The sequence below is a fragment of the Castor canadensis genome, chromosome 12, assembly GCF_047511655.1.
Source record: "Castor canadensis chromosome 12, mCasCan1.hap1v2, whole genome shotgun sequence".
In the NCBI taxonomy this organism is placed as follows: domain Eukaryota; kingdom Metazoa; phylum Chordata; class Mammalia; order Rodentia; family Castoridae; genus Castor; species Castor canadensis.
This window is the reverse complement of record NC_133397.1, coordinates 16678584-16698021: the sequence shown is the minus strand read 5'-3', so window position 1 is coordinate 16698021 and position 19438 is coordinate 16678584. Positions and strand designations below refer to the sequence as shown.

At 38.0% G+C, this 19438-nt stretch overlaps 2 protein-coding genes across 4 annotated transcripts in view; both read left to right on the top strand.

The window, feature by feature from the left end:
• Wdr35 (WD repeat domain 35) overlaps window positions 1-1206 on the top strand; it is a 50529-nt gene extending 49323 nt beyond the window's left edge. For both annotated transcript variants that reach the window (XM_074049227.1, XM_074049226.1), the window contains one exon: window positions 118-1206. In XM_074049227.1, the coding sequence (XP_073905328.1) occupies window positions 118-268 (151 nt within the window). In that variant the 3' untranslated portion in view covers window positions 269-1206. The remainder of the gene's footprint in view (window positions 1-117) is intronic.
• A 5595-nt stretch (window positions 1207-6801) lies between these two features.
• Window positions 6802-12933, top strand: Ttc32 (tetratricopeptide repeat domain 32). 2 transcript variants are annotated; one of them, XM_074049230.1, is made up of 4 exons: window positions 6802-7428; window positions 7468-7660; window positions 10998-11164; window positions 12556-12933. In XM_074049230.1, the coding sequence occupies exons 2-4, from the start codon at window positions 7509-7511 to the stop codon at window positions 12693-12695; spliced, it is 459 nt and encodes a 152-aa protein (XP_073905331.1). In that variant the 5' UTR covers window positions 6802-7428; window positions 7468-7508; the 3' UTR covers window positions 12696-12933. The 2 variants fall into 2 exon arrangements, with proteins under 2 accessions (XP_073905331.1, XP_020012167.1); XM_020156578.2 differs by lacking the exons at window positions 6802-7428; window positions 7468-7660 and adding an exon at window positions 7703-8287.
• Window positions 12934-19438: the final 6505 nt, after the last annotated feature.

The window sequence follows — 19438 nt, the reverse complement described above, 5'->3', positions numbered from 1 at the left end:
ATATAAGTGATAGATAATTGAAGTATTTTCATTCTTCAACATTAAGTGTATTAAAAAAGGCTAGACTAATTAGAAATTTTGAAGTGCAGTTAATTGTTTTTTCTCTTGCTTTTACAGTGGAGAAGGGAAACTGCCAACATGCATTGCCACAGGAAGCCCAATCATCGAATATCAATTCTGGATATGCAAAGTATGCAAACACTATGTTCTTGCTCAGGAAATCAGTAACTACAACTTCTGTCCCTTATGCCACACTCCAGTGGAATAAAGGTGAATTGTATATAATTATAAACATATGTTTCATATATGCCTAGCTTAACTGTCTAGATAATAAGGGTGATTTTCATGAATTTTATATGAAAATCAGCCTCACCATTTTATAGTTGTATTTTTGCACAAAATGTAAAGATAACAAGATAATTTTTGCACAGAAATACAGCTATGAAATAATAAGGCTAACTTTCATATAAAATTTATGCATGTTACCCTTTTTTAAAATCATTTATATATTCATGGTTGGTTACATGTTACAATGGAAACATATTACAAATAAATATTTTTCTCACCATGTCCAGGTTACTAATTTATTATAGTCTTGGGGCAGGTAAGTGAGTGTAGAGAGGCATGGGCATGGGCAAATTTGAGTTCAAACGATTGACATAACCTGCATTACAAGATGGTTAAATAATTATAATATGCAATGAGCTTTACTTCTACCTATATTTACTTTAAATAAGTATTGAATGTTTTCTATGTTACTTTCAAAACAGAGATGACACTTGAAGACATTTAAAAACTAATTTTGAGTTTTTAAAAAATCCATTGTCTCAGACTCAGTCAAGAGTAGACATTTAACATTTACTCTATTATGGTACAGAAAACTTGGCTCTTTTTTATGAAATAAGAATTTATACAGAAATAACCATTTTGTTACAGGACCATTCATTTAAACAAGTCTTTTAATGTAAGGCATAATTCTTTCTTGATATGCAACTGTTTTGATTTATTATTTAGAAGAGAAAAAATTGCTACCAGTAAGGGGTAGTTTTTAACCTCTTTTATATAAAAAATAATATTCTCTGCTCATTTCTTGTCACCTTACATGCTCTTTTTGTGGCAAAAGACTAGACTTTAAAACTATTTATCAAAATTATTTACTGAGGTTTGGCTGATACTCCATAGAGATAATAAATAAAGAGAAATGTGTGATATTGTTATTGTAGCTACACTACTTAGGTTAATTCATTCCCTTGATGTGACACATTTTTGATCCTAGATTGACAAATTAGACTTGTTGCAAATTGAGAAGAATGAGCTATGAGAAGAGGTTTAGAGCCCAGGTGACGTTAGGCTAGATAGTAGGTTGATGGGCCTGGATAAAAGAAAACTGATGTCTTTGAAGTCTCTGTGTTCATGTACCTTGTGGGAAATTACTTGATACAATGGTGGTAGGTTTCAAATACACTGCCAGGCAAGCTATCCTAGAGGTCCTGGAACAGAATGGCATACAAACCAGTGAGATTGCTTGAAACAGATAGTTTATTCAATCAGTATGAAAAAAAAATCAGTATGAAATACATAGTGAGGAACAAGGAAAAAGTAATGGGGTTAGGATGCCAGTGTGATAGAAAAGATCACAGTCCCTGAATGCTGGATTCTATAATTGTCTGAAGTCCTGACTGTCAGTCTTTGCTATGATTGTGGGGTTATGGACAGGACCAGTGTAGAGGTTTATAGAGAGGGGACTTAAATCAGATGGAAAGGGTCTGAGGCTACCTATGCACACTTGCTCTAGGAAAGAGGCTAGCAGCTTTAGCTGCCACTTACCAACTAGTCTGCTAAGCAGTCATGGATTTTATTGTATTTCTCAGGAAGAGGACCAGCCATTATAAGTGTCACCAATGGCTAACTGAATCAAGACCTCGCACATACTGAGTTATGTCTCATGCTTGCTTGCTCTGTCGTGTTAGTACCTTTGCTGCCTTTATGAATGTTAGGTATCTCCTGCTCCTTCTGTCTCCATCTGCAGCACACACATGTACTGTTTACTTTATCTTATAAGTTACTAACTTACCTAATTTAACATAATGTCACCTGTCTCATTTCTTTGCTTCTTTATCAGAATGAAAAATTTTCCCACATCAGAAAATCATAACAAACTTCTGTTGGACTTAATTACATCTTTTTATAGGACTTTGTATTTTTAGGGATGAGCCATTCTCTGCTTTGTCAACAGAGAAATTTTCAGAGTTGTAAGAGTAGCGTCCTTGACCCTGACTTTGCCTCTCCTAACTGTCTTTTGGGAACTCTCTTTGGAACCATTGCATTTGCCACTAATTGCATGGGGCCTGAGCCCCAGCATCTCTCCTTCAACTGATTATTTCTGGTAGATGCTGAGTTGCTGTTGAACTGAACTTCTTGTTCAGCTTTGGCTGAGAAACTACATCTCTAAAGACAAACCATCATTCCTTGTGCATGTAATCATCGTATGTGTGCGTGCAGGTGTATCTGTCATGCATACTCACAGGCACACACACAAACTCCTATTTTCTACTATTGTGAAAGCTTATATGACTCTTTGGGAATCTATATTTAAGAAAATTTATTCAACATGAAGGAAATTTGAAGATAACACTAACAAACTCTTCCCTGATGAAAAGAACAGAAACAAAATTGATCATATAAAACAAATACTTGGAAATTGGATGGATATTGAAGATAGGATAAGGAAACTACTATTTCTTTTCTTGCAGTAAACATGCACTGACTCACCTTAAGTACTTTTGAGTTCTTCTTTATCACCAAACTTACTTTCTTTCTCAGTGCTAATTTCATTGTAAGTTGTTTTGCTAAAATACAATTTGAAATTATCTTTTTGTATTCCCAGAGCTGAGATTTTAGATTTTTATGAGGTATTATGTGAGAACTAAATATTGAGGAAAAATGTCTTGTTTTTATGTCAGGTTTGACTTATGGATAACATGGTGTTTGCCTTGTCTTCATTTAAATATTTTGATGGGGGTTAGGAGGGAATTGGGCTCCAGAATAGAGAAAGGGAGAAGGAGGCAGGAGGTACAGTAGATATAGTCTAACCACTTTTGCCATCAAACAGGAGAAAAACCCAGTCTTGAGAAAAAACTAAGCAAATGTCAGATGATTGGGAGATGCAGAGAATTACTCCTTAGAGCTTACACAGAATTCTTATTCACAAATGAAGGAAACAAATGTTACCAGACTGTTAAGATAAAATCAAGATTACTAAACTTGCTGACACAGCTCCATGATTGTGCTACTGGGTTTCCAAAATGAAAGCAGTAATATTATGTTGCCCTCTACTGTCTATTTTTATAATTATTTTCTCAATTTATCGTTTTAAGAAGCTAACATTGTTTTAAGTGTAAATGTAACACGTTCATGGTGGAAAATTTCAGAAACACATAAAAATATAGGTGAGAAAGTAAAAAAGTCCCAACTTAAAAAAATAAAAGCATCATATTTTAATTGAATTAAAAACAGTAGAAATTGATGTATTATAAACAAGTGTTTCATAATGAGCTATTTGTTCTTAGATTTCTCTGAAATTGAAAAAAAAGTAGTTATAAAAGGTTTATGGTTATTTATTTAAGTAGTTCTTTGTTCAGCCTAGTTTAAATTTCTAGTTAATAAAATTTAGAGGAATTTAGAGGAAAATGAGATACTACTAGACACCCACTCCCAAAGCTAAAATTAATACTGACAAGTGCTGGTGAGAATGTAGAGTAAATGAAACTCTTACCCATTTGCTGATAGAAAGGCAAAGTAGTAGTATTTTGGAATACTATTCAGTTTGGAAGCCTTTGGAAGTTTCTTCTACATTTAAGCATACATTTACCACAGCCCCAGCAATCTTACAGGAATTTACCCAGCAAAACCCAAAACATATCCACACAAAGACTCGCATGCAAATATAAGCAGCACCTTTATTCATAATAGCTCAAAACTGGAAAGAAGCCAAATATTCATTAGTATCTGATTGTAACAAATGATGAAAATGTTGTGGAATATCCATGCAGTGAAGTATACTGTATGGATCCTGCTGGGCAAAAAAAGGAGCAAACTGATATATGTAGCAATGCGGAGGCACCTCAAGGGCTAACTGAAAGAAAGACACAAAAGATGATATTTAGTTCTGAAATTTTTTTTTTGTACTGGGGCTTGAACTCAGGGCCTTTACCTTGAGTCACTCTACTTTTTTGTGATGGGTTTTTTTTGAGATAGGGTCGAAATCCTCCTGCTCTCTGCCTTCTGAGTAGCTAGGATTACAGGCATGAGCCACCAGTGCTCGGCTTATTTTATTTTTGATGCTATTGTATATAGAATTGTTTTCTTTCCCTCCCTCTCACTCCTCTTCCCTCTCTGCAGTACTTACTAGGGGTTAAACTCAGGACCCCACACTTGCAAGGCAGGTGCTCTACAGCTTCAGCCATGCCTCCAGCCCTTTTTGCTCTGGTTATTTTTAGAGATAGGGTCTCTCTTTTTGCCCAGGGTGGCCTGAACTGTGATCCTCCCATTTTTTTTCTTTTGCTTAATGCCATCACTGGGATGACAGGTACACCCTACCATGCCCAGTTTTTTTTTTTTTTTTTTTTACCATTGAGATGGGATCTTGCTAACTTTTGCCTGGGCTAGCCTCAATTCGTGATTCCATCTCAGTCTCTGAAGTAACTGGGATGACAGGCATGCACCACTATGCCCAGATATTGGTTGAGATGGGGTCTTGAGAACTTTTTGCCTGGGCTGGCTCAAACCACAATCCTCCCAATCTCAGCCTCTCAAGTAGCCACCATGCCTGGCTTAAAATCCTTTTTTTATGTCTGTAAATGAGTAGAAATATCTTCACTTCCAATTTTTGATTTTAGTAATTTGAGTCTTTTTTTTGGCCAGTCTACCTAAAGGTTTTTGTTGATATGTTTTGAAGAATCAACTTTTGGTTTTGTTGACTTTCTTTGTTGTTTTTCTGTTATCCATTTTATCTCTGTTCTAATCTTTATTATTTTCTTCCTTTGCTAGCTTTGGGTTTGCCAGTTGATGTTTAATGTGTTAATAAGTTTATGTTGCTATTTTATACATCTGTTAATATTTCTACAGCTGTTCTAGTACTGAGGAGCCAAAGTGCTCACCGGATGCCAAAGGGGCAATGGAACAAAAAAGGGCTAGGAATCTTAATCCTATTTAGGACTCCCACATCCCCCACTAAATTCCTAGTCTTCCTTACAAAGCTTGTTTTCCCTTAGGTCACTGGGTGTTAAGACACATGAATATTCTTATTATTTCTTGAACAAAACAGATCTCTACTTATGGCTTTTGCACTTTCTGTTTCCTGTGGCCATTATCAGCATGGTTTGCTCTCTTATTTGGTTTTGGGATTTTACTCAGGTGGTCATTTTCCTGTGAAGTCTTCTCCATCAATCCTTTACAAAACAGAAACCACCTTTTCCCCATCCCCTGTAGAGTTTTATTTTTCTCCAGGGCACTAATCTGCACTTGGTATGTGTGTATGTATGTTTCTGCTCGACTGTAATCTCAGTGACAGCAGGGACTTCCTTTTGTTTACTGTATTACTCCCAGTTTTTAAAATTGTGTCTGGCACATAGTAGATGTTCAGTAAGTATTTGTTAGTGGAATTACCATTATTTTGCAAGTTGCAGATTTCTTTCCTTTCTGCTGCCTTTTATTTTTATGGTTGAGGATTGGAAGTGTGGCTTAAGCAGTAGTGCACCTGCTTTGCAAGTATGAAGCCTTGAGTTCAAACCCCAGTCTCACTTAAAAACAATCTATAGTTGTCTACCAGATACTTTATATATATATTTTTTCTTCTTTGTCTTCATCCATTTTGTGTTGCTATAATAGTATACCACAGACTGGGTCACTTATAAATAAACGTATTTGGCTACTAGAGTTTTAGAGCTATTAGTTCAAGATCATAGCTACAACTGGTGATATAGTTTCATCATAACACAGTGGCAAGAGTTTACTACAATCTCAAGTGTTTTAAGTTACTGGCACTAGTCCATTCATGAGGGTGGAGTCCCCTTGACCTAAACACCTCCTATTAGGCCTCACCTCAGGACACTTTTGCATTGGAGAGTGTCTGCAACACATGAACATGGGGGGAGACACACTGAAACTACAGCATTCCTTTTCTTATGCTAGAAACCTGCTTGGATTTGAGATAATTATTCTACTTATTTTTGGAATAGAATTCTTTCATATGTAACTTTTTAATTCACCTGGAATAAGAGTATTGTGACAATCGGTATCCTCAGTGCTTAAGTCTTTTCCCCCAAATGGTAACTTGTTTTTCCAGTAGCATTCATTTGAATAATATGTTCTTTCTTCATGTATGTTAAATCTACACGCCCCCCTCCCAAAAAAAAATGCCTACCAGTGCCTGTTTTTGGGCCATCTATTCTGCTAATCTGTCAATTTTCTTATGTAGAAAATACTAGTTAATTTTTTTGTCATAGCTTTGCAATTTTTCTAATTTCTACAGGTGTATTTTTTTGCATTAATATATATTTTTTGATGGTAAGTGAAAAAAATGAGCAGAAAAAGCACACAATTTGTATCCTATTGAAGACTTTTCACGCAAATACCATTCCCAATATTTTTTATCTCTTCTCTAGAGGCAATGTGCTCAAGTAATTTGGGAATGCAACTGAAGGACTTCGAGGAGACAACACAGTAGACATGAAATGTAGTTTAGCAAACCTTTTTATATAACCTGAATTAAACATAATCTACTTAGTACATTACTATTTGGGTACTCTTTGCCACAACAGGGAATGTAGGCTAACATTACAGACCAGACTCTCCATGCAATATACCACTTAATTCTTCCATAATTCCAGGAGGTAAGATTGATAGGTTTGCCATCTATGGAGTTGGAGCAAATACATGCTAGAGTTTGAATTCGGACTCAGGGCCGTGGGACAACAAAGTTCACAGGACCTTGACACCAAGTGTCGAGGTGACCACAGCCTACCCAGAACACCCAAGGCCCACAGTTTCGGGCACCGGAAGGAAGCTACAGTAAGTCCGCAAGCCAATCAGCCATTCATAGACAAGACAGTGGCTTCCTCCTTCCGCCCACCAGTACCTTCAGCCCCAGTCCGTTGTGACAAAGCGCAAACGCCTGGCATCCTCAGCCAAGGACTTGGAAGCCTATCGGGACACTCGATCTGCTGCTTTTCTGGGACACGAGACAGATGTGATCAAGGATAATAAGAGAAACCGTAGTACGCTATTCAGGTGCCCTTAGAGTCCCGGGCGCCTTCATCTCGCGAGAATAAAGGGTCCTTGCAGAGCGTTTATCTCGCGAGAATAAGGGTCCTCGGAAGGCACAGACTTCTCCACCATCGAGGTTTTTGTGGGTAAATAAAATTCGGAGTAAGTGGTCTTGTGGTGACGCCTGTAGCCGCTCAGAAGTCAATCCTTACTCCACACAGAGACCTAGGCCTTAAGCCACTATGGAAGGGAAGCAAAATCACGAAAGTCACGCAACCCTGGCACTTGCCCAGGCCCACTTCGAGAAGGGAGAGTTCGCGGAGGCCGAGGAGCTGTACTCGGCTTACATTCGCCAGTGCGCCTGTGTGGCCCCGGTCGGCGAGAGTCCTGAGAGGTAAGTATCGCGAGATGTGCGGGGTGGGGGAGGAGGGAGGGAATCGGCGGGCCTGCGCTCGCCTGAGTTCGCGCGCTGTAGTGGTAATCACCCAACACGAGGAGGAAGCGGGGTGCCAGTCTTCCAGAAAGGCCGAGGCGAGGCCTAGGACGAGGACGGCGGAGAACCCGAGGAGGACGCCCAGCCCCGGCCGCGGTCCGCGGGGATGGTGCGGAGAGCGTGCGGGAGCTCGTGCCGCCCTCCTTTGCTCACTCTGAACCGGAGGGTGGAGCCGACGGGCCGTTCCCTCGGCACTTTAACAGCCGCACCAGCGAGACCTGAGAGGGGCAGGGGTCCCGGCTGGGCTGTGCCATGCCGGAGCGCGCTGCGGTCTCTCCACGCACAGCGGCGCTGCGGCGGCTTTGCGTCCTGCCTGGTTACGGAGAGCATTTTACTGGAAAAGAGCAGAGCCAACCTTAAGCACCATCGGCCCACCCAGACCTCACATGACCTATGCAGGGATGCTTCTAAAGCTTACGGATCATTTAATAAAAGACGCAGCCACAGCACAGCGGAATCCCGTAACCAACTGCCCGTGCACGGGTGGAACTCCCTGATGACCAGTAACCGCGCTTTGTTGTTTGCTTGGTGCGTTTTTAGCAGTTGGTCCAAGTCAGGGTGCACATCTGGTCCCTCGTAATCTTCAGGCCACTCCGCCCCCCCTTTAAATTGTAGTTTGTTGAGAAAACGCATTTCTCCGCCCTTCGTTTCCACATTTAGGATTTGCTAGATGTCTTTGCAGTGTCATTGGATGCTTGTGAGTTGTAGGTTCTCCTTGAGTTTGATCCAGCTCACTCCACACTGGGAAGAGCTTTAATGGTGGGGAGGTGCCGCCTCCCGGATGTGTGCAGTGTCCACCGGTTTTCCTTTTTCTGCTGGGAACAGCCTCGCGTGGTAGCCGCTTGTCTGAAGCATTTTCAGTTTACTCCGGAAGTGGAGCATTTCGTGTTACTCCAGCTTTCGCCTTTGTCGTGTTGATGGAGTGGAGGGGACCTAGCAGGGTGAGGAGGGAGCGAGGGAGGTGGCCTGTTTCTGGCAGTCACGTGAACTGTCTGCACCATCGCCCTCTTCTTCCTGCCAGGTTTTGGTTTTGATTGATTGATACAGGCTTGTCTTTTGTAGGGGGCTTAGCTAAACACTGAAGACTCAGTTCTCATCCTCAGCCTCACGTGGAATTACACCAGAAGATAAAATTGCTCTCTCAATTTAATAATACTTCGCTAATAGAAGCTTCTGAATAGGCACGAGTTTGGGGCCACTATTCCTATACATAGGAACTTAATTTTCTATTCTTGTTTCAAGCTCTAAGAATAGACTTAACCTAATAGGTCTCAAAAAAAAATCAAAAACAAAACAAAGTAAAAAAACGCACTTATCGACAACAGGTGTGTGGATGCTGTCTCAGCCTAAGAACTCGAGGGTCCATCCCAGGAGACGAGGATCAGCCAGGCTTCACTGAAGGGAGTCCAGCGTGCCTGCGTTCTCATCTTGGCTCTGCCATATCACTAGCACCTTTTCTTAGCCTCAGTTTCTTATCTGTAAAATGAGCCTTCAATTTCCTTTTAGTTCTAAAATTCTAGGAATGCATGTATTGGCACATCAATTTTTTTCCCTAGACATATCTTCTGGAGTTTAAATTTATTTTTGAAATACTGGAGCACTGAATCATTTTGAAACAATATTTGCAATCTTTGAATACCTTTCACTCTGGATATTTTATCACATTTTCTTTTTAATATCCAAAGGTGCACATTTAGCCATAACCTAATTTTCAAATATTATGTCTTGGCCAATTCTAGCGAATGCTAAGAATTCACATTTGGAATAGGTAACTTGGTTAAATTCCAATGTAAGAAATACTATCCTTACAAAAAAATCTCAATATTACAAAAAAAATTAACCTTAACTGTTAGCTCATCTCTTTAAAAATTTTGCTCAGAAACAAAATTTCTGCATGAAAAATAAGCTTTTAGAATTTGTTGTAGTGAGATGCAATTCTAAATCTAACATGCTATGATCCTCTGAATATAAGAATGTATAACAAAGCTTTGACACTTCAGATGTAGTGAATAAAGTCTTAGTGAAGTCCTGAGGCTTCATTTTCCTTCAGATTCTCCTGGGCAGCAGTTCAACTCATGTCCTAATGGACAGATGAAGGGTGTGTACCCTTTGTCGTCTGGTGGTGCTAGTGGCCTTCACAAGTATTCTTGTGCCAGTCTCTTAGCGATCACAGAACAGAAATTTTCTAAAATTGCAGCAGTTCCTCTCCACTGTTAGCAAATTTAGACTTCAAGTACCTCTGCATGGGTAGCAGTAGTTACAGTCCTTGTCTGAGCTCTCAAAGATCAGGGTGTTAAGGGAAGTAGCTGACTGCAGTCACAAATATTTCCTAACAACTCTACTTTGCACTTTGGGATATAGCAAAGAAAAAATAGCTATGTGGAACCTGCAGCTTCTCTGTTTGGTTCAGAATGATTCCTAACATTCTCTGTATAGATAATCTGCCCTCTGGAGAGAAAGGTTCAGGGCAATAAGGAGGAGGGAGCTGTGACTCGGTGAATTGGCAGCTGCTCAGACCTGCTGGATGTCTGGCACCTATGGGAAAGTCTGTTCACTTCAAGTGCTTGGGGCAGCCTCTAGAGCTGATTCTGCTCACAGGACCTCCAAAGTGGACTGGAGCTCAACTGCCTAGCAGAAAGCAAACCTGGCATTGACGGGGTTAACAGGGAGCAGCCAAGACAGGAAGGAGGGCACCTCTACCCCAGAGATCACTCTCTGGGCATCAGTGTGTTGAATTGTCACCTATGGTTAACTTTTATTTCTTTATTGGTGAAAAATGACTTAAAAATCTCATTGTTTTAAAGTAACTTAAAATTTGAGAGTAAAATTGATAATTCACTTTGCAACACATCCATATCACACTTGAACTGTCGGCTGGCTTTCACTTCTTCCTCAGCCGATGTCTGAGCTTTCTTCCCTTTCTCACTAGTGTGTGCTTAGAAAATGTGCACAAATCATTTTAATATCTTCAGCAAAACGCATTGGCAATGAATGTGATTTGAACACTGTAAAATTCATGTGCTTTTCATATGGATGTGCCATAACCATATAAAAGTGGATAATAGGGTTGAACAAAAATTGATTTAGAGTCCTTGTTTATTTGCACTTTGCTTCCTCAGCTTGCTTTTTCACAGTATGTTATAAGCTATGAAATTTGACCGTGCCCAAAAGAGAATGAAAGTGGAAATGAGAGGAATTTGGTACCACAGTGTTTTTAATGTGGACTTTTTGTTTAAAGCAAATGCAGCCCTGAGGATTTGGCTACTGCATATAACAACAGGGGGCAAATCAAGTACTTCAGGGTTGATTTTTACGAAGCCATGGATGACTACACATCTGCCATAGAAGTCCAACCCGATTTTGAAGTTCCATATTACAACAGAGGGTTGATACTCTACAGGCTGGGTAAGATTTTTTTTTTAATTTAGTTTTTAGATTTTTTTCACTGACTATTCTGTTATAGTTTCAGAGCCATCAGCCGTTATACAACGGGTATAGTAATCATCAAGTTTTAAAGTTATATGAAATTTAGGTTTGGAGTTTGGAACAAAGGAAGCGTACCTGAGGGAATTTTGGGGCATTTGTTAGGCATTATAGATCTCAGCAGAGCACTGGGGTGGGAATTGGCTCTGGGCACAGGAGTGGGGCTGACCCCATTACCGTATGCCTGTGTGCTCCCAACTGCAAAATGAGGGTAATGCTGACGATCACCTGTGACACTCCTCTGAGTTAACATCTGAAGACACATGAGACAATAGAAAGTGAAGTTTTAGATCTCTGGATTAAAGGAATTGTGGGTACCTTTTCTTATTTAAAATAAAAAAAACCTATTTCTCAATTTTGCTGCAACTGTGTAAAAGAGAATACATTTTTGTTGAAGTTTTATGATGGTTTATGATACTTGCTTGTTAACTTGTGTAAATAAAGGCCACAAAATTACTTTGATATGGAGATCCCTTTATTACTATTAAGAGAAAAGGCTTCCATGTAGATACAAAAGATAAATGTGTACACAAATATAAACATGATCATATATACATATATAAGGAGAACATGTCTGTAATAGTGGACCTATTAGAGGGGACTAGGGAGAGGAGGGAAAGGAAAAGAGAATGGTAGAAAGTAAATAATAGCTGGTGGAGTGGCTCAAGCCATAAGAGCACCTGCCTAGCAAGTATGAGGCTCTGAATTCAAACCCCAGTGCTGCCAAAAACAAAACAAAACAAAGTGAGTAATATTGCACCAGTGTAGGAAGATGCATAATGAAACACATTGAAAGCTGTTGAATAGTAAGGGGTTGTGGGGAAAGGAGGGTAATACAGGGGATTAATCTGATTAGAGTACAATATATGCATGGGAAAAATATCATGGTGAAATGCCTTTGAATAATGAAAAAATGAAGGACAGGAATGTAAAATATGTCCTGTTGGGGGTAGGTAGTAGTGGGAGGGTGAATATGATCTATGTACTTTATATACTTGTATTAAAATAGAAAAAAAAAACCTGTTGAAATTGTTTTACGTAAAGGGGGAAGGAGGAGGGAGGGAGAATGATGGTGGGGGTGAATTTAACTCTAAAGTATATTAAGCATACATGGAAATGTCACAGTGAAATCCCCCGAACAACTAATACATGCTAATAAAAATAACAAAAATAAGAGAAAAAGCTTCCTTTACTAGGAGTGGTTTAAAGTTTGTAAATGTAAAAGTAAACGTATGTATATTCAGACTTTGCTGTGAATAAAATATAGAAACATTCAGCTTTTTTTCTCTTCCATTTTTTGGGTTCCGGCATAGGATATTTCGATGATGCTTTGGAAGACTTCAAGAAGGTATTAGACTTGAATCCTCAATTTCAAGATGCTACTTTAAGCTTAAAACAGACTGTTCTAGACAAAGAAGAAAAACAAAGAAGAAATATTGAAAATAATTATTGAAATTTTTGATTGAAATGTTAATTATGATCCTTACACCTGCATCTAATTGGCTTTAATTTAAAATAGATATTGAGCTATTTTGATTTACTTGATGCATTTGAACTGAAAGTTAAGTGATGTATTTAAGGTTATTAATTTCAGGTTGGGAAACTTTATGTTGACTAGGTCTGCTTTTTTTATAAAGCATAAATAAGTAATATCAATGTGAACTGTTGTTACAATAAAATATTTAAAGTAATGATGTGTGGTACTTTGGTAAAACTTATTTTTGCTATTTTTTAATTCTCAACTTTTTATTTAAAATGCTTTTCATTTACATAAAATTGAAAGTATAATATAAACATCAGTTAACATTGTGCCACATTTTCTTTTTCACAATATTTAAAAACAAACCTTTTTTGCTGAACCATTTGAGAATGTGATACCAATACCACAATATTTGACTTCTATGTTTTTTAGTTTGTATCTTCCAAGAATAAAGACACCCACACACCTTTCTAAACACGCCACCATTAAAACATCTAATAAAATTAGTAATTCTATAATGTCCTCTGTACCCAGCCCATATTCACATTTCCCCACAAGTATTTCCAAAATGTGTACATTTTTGTTTCTGGGTCTAGGAGCCAGTCAAATAGCATCGCATTGTGTTGTTACATCTGAGTTCTTTTACTGTAGAATCACCTTCTGCTCTGCCCATTTACTCCCCACAGCACTCACTTTCAGAATAAAGCTGTTTTATGTGGCTGGGTTAGAGAGACAGGACATTCAGGCTTAAAAATAAACACATGTCCTACAGGAGAGTAGTTTGAAAGAAAGAATTCAACCTACACTTGATTTTCTCTAGAAATCTTTGATAAGATAGGCTTAAATTTAAATATTAAACATAGTTTTCTGTCTTTGGAATGACAATAGTTAATGACACAGTCAACATTTACTGAATACTTACTGTAAGTCAAGCACTGTTCATACTCTTTATGTAATGAGTATGGTGGATAGAGAGGTGAGGAGCTGATAAATGTAAATGACAAGCTTAGAAATTCTGTGTCATTTAGGTGCTGCTAGTAAACGAACTGGGGGAGAGAAAGCAGGCCAAAGCCAGCACATCCCTTCTACACTTTTAAATTTTTATTGCTGTGGTTTGGCTTTCAAAGATTCAAACCCTCATTTTGAGGTCTCCCAAACTAGTTGATGACTGCCTTGGGAAGGCTGTTCTGGGGTGGAAATCACTGTCACCGGGAGAGAGGAAAAGTGCTTCCCTGGCATCTCCGGAAGAAGCACAGTGGAACTCCTGGGCCGGAGATGTAATCACTGTCATCAGCCTTCACAGGGTTTTTTTGAGTAAAAGTGATCTCATGAAACAGGCAAAGTGAATGCCCCATTTGTAGCTCATAAATAATATCTGGCAAAGTGTGTGGAGAATTTGGGCTGCAGGTAAGTGACTAGGAAGAGGAAATTAAGTTTGATGACCAGAAATGAAGCCTATAATTCTAGAATTATTCATATTTTTGAAAAAGGTTTTATCTGTTTGTTAGACATGCCTTTAAAAGAATCTATAAAGTTGTATGAAAACAGAAAAATCCCTTTTAAGAAAACTTTTTAAAAAGCAGAATCTCTAATCTTAGGAGAGTTAAAAGTCATTCTACCCAGAGAATAAAATTCTTAAGTAATACTTAAACAACGTTATTTTCTCTTGACTCATACTCTTTTCTTTACTCTTGTCTGGGATCAAATGTAATATGGAAAAGAAAACTTGTTTAAAAATTTATTTGGTTTGCTAGATTTTATTATTCAACGTTTCTTCATTTCTTAGAAAAAAAAAAAAACAGAAATCACTGAAGTTTAGAATTAGTACTTGCTGAGTGAGGACCCAGGCACTAATTTTCCTCTTGTTACTGGAAATAGCTAAAGAATAATGTACTTGCCTCATTTATGTTTTCAGAACTAGGCATCACACATCTAGATTCTAAGTTTCTCAGTGACTAAATAATACCCTTACTGTAAAAATATTCTTTTATATTATTGTTTCTCTTTCCCACACTTCAGTGTTTAAGTTCTTTCCTTTTTCTACGAGAAAAGTACCCAAACTATATTGTCTTCCAGTTTTATTTTCCTCTACAAAAACAAAGCAGAAAAGAATTGTGGTTTGTTATAAGAATTGTCTTTTCACAATGCACAGTAAAACGGGATAAATGAACTTAAGTTACTTACTGGGTTTAGAAAGTTATTCTTAACACTAGTTGACAAGCATGCAGCTATTTGTCTTTTTTTTTTGGAAGCCTGGAACTGAATGAAGCCCACGGACTGACTTTGTGATAGCAAACTGTAGTGCAGCTGGTAGAAAAGCAAGCTAGACTCGCAAGTCAGCTTTTAGTCATTATCTGATTGATCTTTTCTATATCTTTCCTGTTTTTTCCTGGCCTTCTCTGGCATCTCTACCCTAAACATTGTCTTGGCCTTCTGCCATTTTGCAGCTCATAAAATTTCTCAGTGGGCATAATATATTTTATCCCTGCCATTCAGGGGACATCAGTTCAGTATTTACACAGACCCTCATTTCAATGTCTGCACCTCTGCTGAGTCTAGCCTCCTTAAAAATTTAACTCAAAGTTTCAGGTATTTCTTACTTAATGACTTCAATTTGTTTCTGAAAATGCTGCTTCTAAGTGAAAAGCAGCCATTAATACCAAAAAATTCCATTAATTTTAATCAGATAAATTATAGATTCCATTTTATCCCATGATGTGCACAGATAGGAAGATAAGCCATTTGGACAAGGAAAACAATGTCTCTAATGACAATTTGAAAGTAAGTAGTTTGCACATCAACTATTAAAACATGAATATGTTGTTTTTTTATGATGCATTTTTAAACAGCTTCATTGAGATACAATTCATATACGACTCATCCAGTTGAAGTGTACAGTTAGGCAGTTTTAAAATATATTCAACACATTCCTGCACCGCTTTTTAAAAACCTTGTTTTCAAGTCTTTTGAGTCTCATTGTGTTCTTGCATGCAAACTATGCTTTAATAATACAAACACCTTTATAAAGCCAAAGATGACACAGGTGCTTTAAACACACTAACAGCACATGCACAAAACTCCAAGATGCCACCTCTTCTGGCTTCTCTTTTTTTCTTTTTAAGTAGTGCTGGGGTTTGAACTGAGGGCTTCATGCTTGCTAAGCAGGCACTTATACCACTTGAGCCATTCTGCCAGCTCCTGCCACCTATTCTTGTTTTTTCAGATATGTAGCACGATTCTAGTTTGCTTCACTGTGATATTCTAGCACTGGCTAGAAACTTGTACTGAGGAAATTAGGGAATATGTCCCTGCCTGGAAGTACAATGTTGAATTTATTTGGGGTGTTCTAGCTAATAGATTATTGCTTTAAAAAAAAATTTGTTGATGAACGTGGCATAATTTTTCAAGAGCCTAGTGAGAAACAGACAGAACAGTTGCTATGTGATCTAAGTGTCTAATTTTAACAACTTCTATAATAAATTCAAATGTTAGCATTTTCTAAGAAATGTGACAATAAATTAGGGGAATAAGATTCCAACTTAAAGTGGTATTTGGTCAAAGAGGGAGAGAGATTTGTTACATTTCACATCTAATGTTAGGGAACATCAAAAAACACTTTCACTCTACAGAAAGGAAAGAAGGATATTAAACACAATTTTATTTTTGTTTTTGGAAAAACAAAGCAATTGGTAAGAATAAAAACCAGTTTGTGCTTTTAAAAGTTATAAGAAAGTAAAAGCACAAATCCATTATAGCAAAAGACAAATGATAACAAAGGGAAACTTTAGAAATTACGGTCTGCGAATTTGCATATAGCAGTAAAATAAGAGTACAGTGGTGTGACCCCAGGCTTGTGTGGCCAGCACACAATCAGAGCAGTGAAGCAAGTCTTGCTTTTTACAGAGGAGAAAGCTGAGGCTGGGAAATTCAGTATCTTGCCCAAAGTTATAACCAAAATCCATATAAATGTTTGAAACTGCAATTAGTAGTAATTGCGTTTTTTGGTTGCTGGGCTGGCATCAGCTGAAAGCAGATATGTAAACTTTTTTGTCCTGATAAAAAAATTTAAATTACTAATAAAATATTTTAGTATCCATCAAGGTGAGTATTCAAACAATGTTAAAATTTATTTCATTTTTATAATGGGACATTACTGCAATGCTAGAATTGCTTGTTGGTCATTTTCCTTCCTGATTGAAAACAGACACAAAAGATGGTGAAAAGCAGATTAATATTAAGAGCAAACCCCATTTGGAAACTTGAAAGCCACTGCTGCCAATATGTAAATTTGTATCTTATGTTAAGGAAAAGCATCCAACATTTAGAAAGAAGGCAGAAAGAGGATTTCATGTTCTTTCAATATCTTAAGGGGCCCAGTCTAACAGACCCACCCAAGACTGTTTAATTCTCTTGATTGAGGCCCAGACTCTGAGATTACATGTACTTGATGACTTTTGTCTAGAGGAGATGCAGATAAATTCTGTCTGGTAGAAAAGATAACCCCAAAGGTTACAGTTTTATTACCGTGAAGAACACTGACTGGTTTTGCATCTAACCTGGCAACTTTATTCTTGAATTCTTTCTTCATTGCCCATATCCACTCAGCTCTTCCATTGCTCACTTACCTGCCATCATGTTCTTTCATCAATGATTAAATGTTTTTCAGGTTTACATTCTGTAATAAGAGTCATGCTTTTTACTTAAAGAATTGTATATTTTAACAATGCTATTGAAAAAAAATGATAGAGCTTATCATTATGCATTCACTCACATTTCTAGGAATAAGCAGCACGGAAGAAGTTTCTGTTTTCCTGTCACCTATTTCTTTAAAATATTCAACGACTTCTGTTTGGATTGTGTGGAGGTTTAATTGAGCCTTCACCTTAAATTAAAACACACATAAAAAGTACTTTTAAGCTGGGTGCCTGTGGTGTAATCGTAGCTACTCAGGAGGCAGAGATCAGGATGCTCACATCAAAGCCAGCCAGGGCAAATAGTTTGCAAGACCCTATCTCTAAAATACCCAACACCAAAAAAAGGATGGCAGAGAGGCTAAAGTGGTAGAGCACCTAACTAGCAAGTGTGAAGCCCTGAGTTCAAACCCCAGTACAAAAACAAAAGTACTATTAAAAAGTAGCAAAAAATGGCAGAAGAATGTAATAGGAAAAGCAAAAGTTCTCTCATTGTTCTCTTACATACTTGGGGGTAACTACTGTTAAGTTCACATCTATCCTTCACACTTTTTTGAACAAATACATGGACATGTGAACACATAAATAATAAAAAATCACGTTGTACATTTCATTGAGTAGCTTAAGTTATTATCTTGGCCGTGTCTTTTTAGGGAATGTGAGAACATAGATCTCTACCTCAGTTTGCCTCCACTCTTAATGTTTTAAACCACGTTGAAGTGATGTGAGTCATTTTATTATACAGTGGAAACATGGATGTGGTAAGAATTGAAATAGTACAGGAGTTGTAAGTGACAAGTAGGGAACCACCCTTTCATTCCCCTCCAGAGGTAACCATTTTTAACCAGCACAATTAGAAACCAAGGGTTAAAAGCTTCCTTCCCTAGTCTTGTTAGTCACATCTTTAAAAAATTACTTTTAGTTCTGTTCACAGTCTTAGTGAACATTCTCCCCAGGCAATTTTGACCAGTTTGTACCAAGAATACCTCTGAATATTTTTTTTTTGGCATCACACTTATTTGAACCTATTTCCACTTAGTTCTAAAGCTCTTTTGAAGATTGTGGAGTTGATGTGGCACAAACTTAGCGTGGCTGAAACAGAGATCGTGGCCCTGACTGTAACTGAGGGTGTTTCTAAAACCCGGGATTTCAGACCGTTTCTAATCCTTGTGCACCCAGCAGCAAAAACGTTGGTGCTAACCTCAGCACAGATCCAGATTCAGCAATGTTCACCTCATCTGCAGGCCAAGACTCATCCTCTACATATGTAGTGCAAGTCTGTTTTGCCCTCACCCCCAAAGTCTGTCTCAACAAAGCTGCCTGAGTGAGGTGGACAGTGTGCGACAGTCTTATCCCTCAGGAAGAAGTAATGCTATCACAGAGACTGTCCCTTGGCCTTATCTGGGCCCTTCTCTAGCCACTCTGCTTAATGTTGCAAATCCCAATCTCACTCATCAGGTCACTTTATTATTATTTTTTAATTGTCTCATACCATGTTTTAAAATTTTTTTCCATTAATTTCTTTTATTAGAATATGTTCATTGTGACAATTCCAAATAGGCTTATATTATTCATTGGTTAGATCTCCCCCACTGTCTTTACCCCTGACCTCCTCCCTGCCCCACTTAAAAGTATTGCAAAAGGTTTCTTTGTTCTATTTCATCTAAGTGTATGAAGTCCATCAACCAAATTCCCTCACCTTAATCTTCTTCATTCTCCCTACCCCCTCCACAAGTACTCCCCCACACTATACCTATTTTACAGTCCTGTCATTATTAATAATATTAATTATATTATAATATTCATTATTAATAGCTAAGTCTATGTTAGAAGGAGTTTCTCAGTGTATTCCTGCTATGAATGTACTTCATTTTGGTTCACTCAGCCCCTTCCATTACTCCCTCTTACCCCCTCCCTCCCACCCCTGCTTTCATCTTTCAGTACATATTCTTATTTCCTCTACCTTCACAGATGTTATGTTTTACGATATTGTTGATGCTCTAGTGTTCTCCTTTCCTTTCCCTC

Coding starts and splice junctions, on each gene's coding strand:
- Ttc32 (XM_020156578.2), top strand. CDS start 7,866: ATGGTGCGGAGAGCGTGCGGGAGCTCGTGCCGCCCTCCTTTGCTCACT. Junction 8,288..10,997: donor CGCGCTTTGTTGTTTGCTTG/GTGCGTTTTTAG, acceptor TTTTGTTTAAAG/CAAATGCAGCCCTGAGGATT. Junction 11,165..12,555: donor GTTGATACTCTACAGGCTGG/GTAAGATTTTTT, acceptor GTTCCGGCATAG/GATATTTCGATGATGCTTTG.